The 6,000-nt window shown below is 44.7% G+C and overlaps 1 protein-coding gene across 1 annotated transcript in view; it reads left to right on the forward strand.

Annotated features, from left to right (window-relative positions):
* Flvcr2 (feline leukemia virus subgroup C cellular receptor family member 2) overlaps positions 1–6,000 on the forward strand; it is a 65,765-nt gene that overhangs the window by 34,702 nt on the left and 25,063 nt on the right. Inside the window, exons 2-3 of the mRNA XM_021202490.2 lie at positions 613–754; positions 3,606–3,746. Of these exons, the coding sequence (XP_021058149.1) occupies positions 613–754; positions 3,606–3,746 (283 nt within the window). The remainder of the gene's footprint in view (positions 1–612; positions 755–3,605; positions 3,747–6,000) is intronic.

The raw sequence follows: 6,000 nt of genomic DNA on the forward strand, positions 1-6,000 counted from the left end.
GCACGAGAAGAAAAAGGTCAGCAGTATATTACTGTCTCTCAGAGACGGGGATGTGGAAGCCATTGCTCATTAGTTTGCACTAAAGGAGAGCCAGCCTCCTCCATAGTTTTTGGGTCAGAACTGTGTATGAGTCAAGTTGTCAAGGAAAAGACTCTTGGTGGGGAAAATAATTCTGATATGTGTGTGAGGAAGAACTAGAAGTTTGGAATTAATTTTTTTATATGTGCACATGTGTATGGGTGTGTGCATATGTATGTGCTCATGTTGACATGAGGCTAGATGTTAACATTGGGTGCACTCCATTTCTGCTCTACCTTTGTTTTTTGAGACAGGAGTTCATTGATTCTGCTAGGCTGGCCCACCAATGAGCTCTAGGGACCTATGTATCCCTGTCCTTCCAGTGCTGGGATGACAGCCACATGAGACCACACTCAGTTTTTATGTAGGTACTAGGTGTGTGAGCTCAAATCCTCATGCATGGATGCTAGGCACTTTACCAACTGAACCATCTCCCCAGCCTGAGAAAGTATGTTTCCAAATAGTAGTCTCTAAATTTGTCTCTTGGTTCTTGGCCATTTGATAACTGACTGGTTGTGTCTGTCTTCTACATAGCTTGGAATTGCAATTGGGTTTTTGGTCCCTCCTGTTCTGGTACCCAACATCAAAGACCCGGAAAAGCTTGCCTACCACATCAGTATCATGTTCTACATAATAGGAGGTGTGGCCACTCTCCTCCTCATCCTTGTCATCATCGGTAAGATCATTAGTAGGTTGCTGGTGGGCAGGAGGTGGGGAAGTTATTTCAACCCTGGTGGCACTTGAACAAGGCCCTAAATACCACAGATACTTAGAGACACTGTAGATCAGGCCTTTTGCCTTTTTCAGATGTTTTAGCCGAGTAAAATTGTCCCTAATACAGTTCTAAGTGATACTATGTACTCCATTATCAGCCCAGGAAAGGTTTAATGGTGGTTGACCGGTTCTCCATTCCCATCTCACCTGAAGAATTAGGTAGACTGTTGTCATTTTATTGAGGCCCCTGGAAGAACCTGCAGTGTCCTAAGCCTTGTGTTGATCCGCATCTGATTACAAGCCTGGCTTGGTGGTGCGTGCCTTTCATTCCAGCATTTAGGAAGGAAACAAAGGCAGGAGGATCTGTGAGTTCAAGGCCAGCCTGGTCTACAGAGCAAGTTCTAGTACAGTTAAGGCTACACAGGTAGCAGCCAGACTACTACCCTGTCTCATACCCCAACAACAACAACAGCAAAGCAAAAGAAGAAAACCCAAGAATGTCTTATTTCATCTCGTCCCCAACAGCCTTGAGCTGCCTTGTAGACCCTCTTCAGTAAGGAAGCTAAGACTTGAGGAAAATTCAGGAAGTCATTCCAGATTAGACCACTAGCAATTGGCTAGGAGTGGATTGAAATCCAAGCATGTTTAATGCCACATTGCAGATTATAATATAATAATAACAATAATAATAATAATAATGTATTAACTAGCTCCACAAATGCTAATAATCTGAGTTTAGCCTGAGAATACATGGGGACCAAATTTCTTTATCCTTATTACTAATTATGAGTAATATATGCACCGTGGACAATCTCAAAATAACAAAGTGCAAAGAAAGTAATGGCCATTAATTTGTCCTTGAAAACTTAGTTCCAACAAGCAAGCTCAGGTAACTGCTATTAACATTTTACACAGACGTCCAATTACTCATCCAAGTATTTGCTTATTTATGTGTCTTGGCTGGCCCCTTGTGATCCTTGCACTCTGGAGGCTGAGGCAGGAGAATGACTAATTCAAGGACAACCTATGTTATAGGGAAGACCCTGTCTCAGAGAAATCAAATAAAACATAACGAACCCACAACAAAAGTGAGCAAAAGAATTAAAAAGAAACGCGTATTGTTTCCATGTAAGTGATATGATCAAGGCGGATTCAGAGATGTCCAAAGAGTTTTTTTCCCTGTTAAACTGTTAGTCACCCATCTAAAGGTTACCCTCTGCCCTAAAGTCTAATGTCAGGTGGTAAAGGTTTATCCCTGTGTGCTGGCTCACCTGCAGAGTCACGTAGTTAAATGCGTATCTCAGACCACTGCTCTCTATGGTATTTCATTCCAGGTTTCTTAGTCAGGACAGCGTTCTCTAGGGTTAGCAGCAGGGAGCTGTGAGTGGGAGCAAGGAAGAATGAACTAGCTCAGGGCCTCTTGATTCCACTCAAGTTTTAAATTCTACCATGCCTGCCTCCAAATGCCTGTGTTGGAGGTTAGTGAGGTCCTGGCTCTTTGCAACTGCAAACCTAGGTGGTAGAACTTTGCTATGCTTGGGTATTTTATTAGCTCATAGTTGACTGAGTGAAGGCTGGAAACAAAAGTTTATCTGAGTACTGGTCCATGGCTGTCAAATCCTTGAGAGAACACCCGATGCTGGAGACCTAAATCACCTTGCATGGAAGGGAGTTGAACAGCCAAGACAATGGATGGCGAATTCCAGCGAGAGCATTTGTCCAGAACTATTATTGGAGACGGAAGAGGCAGGGCTCTGAAGTCAAAGCTGGAATGGCTGGGGGGAGGTGCTGGGGGTGCTTTGATCTGCTCCGAGAGCCGACCTCATTTCCAGAACTTCCTCTGGAGGCAGACTGCTCACCTTCCAGGAGAGGTCTCAGGGGGCTTGCCAGAGGCCATGTAGTCAGTGGCCTTGCTCGAGAGCCAGTTTAGTCAAAGGACTAGCTAAACACTTCTGCCCTGCAGCGAGGCAAATGGCCGCTTGATAGAGTCACATCACACCAGCTGTGCGGAACTCGACTCTAAATGACAGTTTCCCAGAGTCTCTCTTCAGCCTTTGACACAGGGAGTGGTTGGTCGCTCCTGGAGCTTGTCTCTCTCTCCTAAGAAGAGTCTCATTCAGCGCTGGTGAAAGTAGGAGTTTGCTCTCAACTTCTGCCACTGTAACTTTCATCGATTCAGGGAACAGCGTGGCGGCCATGTGCCAGACTCCGTGATTCTGTAGTCACACATCTGTCCTATCCCCCTTTGAAGCTCTGGAGTTTAGCCACTCACAGGGTTCCTAACCTTCCAAAGTCCAGCTTTCACTGGACTTTTTCCAAAGTCCCCCTTCCCCCATGTGTATGCCCACTTCTGTTTTGTGATAGGTTATTTGCTAGGTATTATAGGCTGCCTTGATCTTTGAACACTGCCGGAGGCTCGATATTTCCAGCCCTGTAGGGGCTATTAAAGAAAAGGCAATAAAATAAACAGGACAGTGTTAGAGGTAGGTAGAAGCTCAGGGGTTGAGTGTTTGCCTCACCTGCTGGAGGCCCTGGCTTCCACCCCCTCTACTGCCAAAGAAAAGAAAAGGCTAAATAAATAAATAAATAAATAAGAATTTAAAAAAAAAAAAAAAAAAGACTTTGGGCAAAGCCTCAGGCAATGAGAAATAATTTTAGGAGAGGTTTCTCTGGAAACAATGTTATTTCCTTTACAGTCTCAGTCCCTCCCTAGATGGTGGAGGTAGCCTGCGTCTGTACAGCTGGTACCCCTGGGGTGGGACCACAGGAATTTCCCATCATCCCTATTACTTTATTGTCTTTATTCCTTTTAGTATTCAAGGAGAAGCCCAAGCACCCTCCCAGCAGGGCCCAGTCTTTGAGCTATGCCTTGACGACCACTGATGCTTCGTACTTAAGTTCCATTGTCCGGCTCTTCAAAAACCTCAACTTTGTGCTGCTGGTCATCACCTATGGTAAGGCATACCAGGGTCCAGGAATGCCCAGGACTAGCCTAATGTGTCTGTGTTCCGTTCTCTTCCCCAGTCCCAAATGTGCCCGACGAACTGTTTAGGTTGACCTTGGGGCCTCTGCACATGTTAGAAGGTCCCCTCTAGGTCCCCTCTAGAAAAGCTATTCCTTTCCTTGCAGGTTCTGACAAATGCTTGTTGTTCTTGGTATCACAGCAGATGTGGAAGATCTTTTCTCTCTCACTATAACATCTTTTTTTTTTTTTTTTTAAAGATTTATTTATTTATTATATGTAAGTACACTGTAGCTGTTTTTGGATGCCCCAGAAGAGGGTATTTTATCTCCTTCCAGATGGTTGTGAGCCACCATGTGGTTGCTGGGATTTGAACTCAGGACCTTTGGAAGAACAGTCATTGCTCTTAACCGCTGAGCCATCTCTCCAGCCCTCACTATAACATCTTAATGCTTGGGATTTAAAATAAAACCTCCAGCTCCCTGCTACACTGGGTTCAGTGAGTGGATTGGGATTGTTGCCATTTTTAAAATTTTAATTTAATTTTTTAGTTTTTACTTATTTACTTTACATCCCGCTCACTGCCCCCCTCCTTGTCATCCTCTCCTACAATCCTTCTCCATTCCCCCATCCCTTCTCCTCTGACCAGGTAGGGATCGATCCCCTGGGTATCCCCCAACCCTGACACTTGAAGTCTCTGCAGGCTAGGTGCTTCCTCTCCCACTGAGTCCAGACAAGGCAGCCCAGCTAGTAGAACATCTCCCATGTCAACGGATTTTGGGGTAGCCCCCCCCCATCTAGTTGTTCAGGACTCCCATAAAGGTCAAGTTGTACATCTGCTGCATATGAGCAGGGAGACCTAGGTCTAGTTTATGTATGTTCTTTGGTTGGTGGTTCAGACTCTGAGAGCCCCAAGGGTCCAGGTTTGTTGACTCTGTTGGTCTTCCTGTGGAGTTCTTATCCCCTTCAGGGCCCACAGGAATTACTGCCTTTTTATCTATGTAGTTCCTCCATGGTAAACAGTGTGTACTCCAGGAGTGATGAATGAATCTGTAAATCAGTCTTGCCACACAACTTACCCCCTAACCAATTCTCCCTCATCTTATAACATCAGTGCCTTTATAAATTTTATGTGTTTTAATGCAACCAACACTTCCTCTTCCTTTCATTTTCATAGCCTTTGGTGTGATAACTTTTAACCTTCAGACTTGTGTGTGGCCTTGCCTGCCAACACTGACTTAGGTATCTTCTTTTCAATCTCTAATCAGAACTAAGGTCAAAGAGCATTAAGAACAAGGTCATAGCCAGGCCAATGGTGAGACGCCTTTAGTCCCATCACTTGTAAGGCAGAGGCAGGCAGATCTCTTGAGTTTGAGGCCAGCCTGGTCTACAGAGTGTGTTCCAGGACAGCCAGAGCTACACAGAGAAATCCTGTCTCAAAAAACAAAACAAAACAAAAAACAAGGCCATAGCATTCAAAGTACCCATCCTTTAGATGGACCCCAGTCTAACAAATTTTCACTGTTAGTTCAAGAAGTTGTAGATCTACCCAAGTGTACTACCTCACAGCCTACACTTGGCCATTTAACCACTAGATAGAGTTAAAATTAAATCAAGTAAATCACACCTGTGAAACAATGACATGAAATTGGTTTGACAAGACAAACTAAAGGGAGAATCTTGGCTATGACTCCCTGTTTTCTGTGAATTACACAAGTCATTGATTCATAACACCACTGTCACCTGGTGTGAGTTAATTCTTACTGTATCTATGTGAGAGCAATACTGTAATTATCCCCATCTAACAGGAAGAATGAAACTCAGAGAGACTAGGTATTTAGACTAAGGTCATACACCGCAAGTGGCAGAGCCAGAATCCAAACACATCTGTTAAACTTGAAAGCCTGCATTTTTCTCCCTTGTTACATAACCCAAGTTCTGGACAAAGCCTCATGTGAGCCTCCTGTGTCAGCCTCCTCAATAGCTGGGACTACAGGCGTGTGCTCTCATGCCCAACCCCAAAGCCAGCATTTTCTTGCATATTCCACAATTGCCCATATATTTGCTTCCAGAGCTGTACTTAAAACTGCATGCCAAGGTGGCTGGAAAGATGGCTTAGCAGTTAAGAGATACTTTTTGAGCCGGGCATGATGGCGCACGCCTTTAATCCCAGCACTCGGGAGGCAGAGGCAGGCGGATTTCTGAGTTCGAGGCCAGCCTGGTCTACAAAGTGAGTTCCAGGACAG

This window comes from Mus pahari, chromosome 7 (assembly GCF_900095145.1).
Source record: "Mus pahari chromosome 7, PAHARI_EIJ_v1.1, whole genome shotgun sequence".
NCBI lineage: Eukaryota > Metazoa > Chordata > Mammalia > Rodentia > Muridae > Mus > Mus pahari.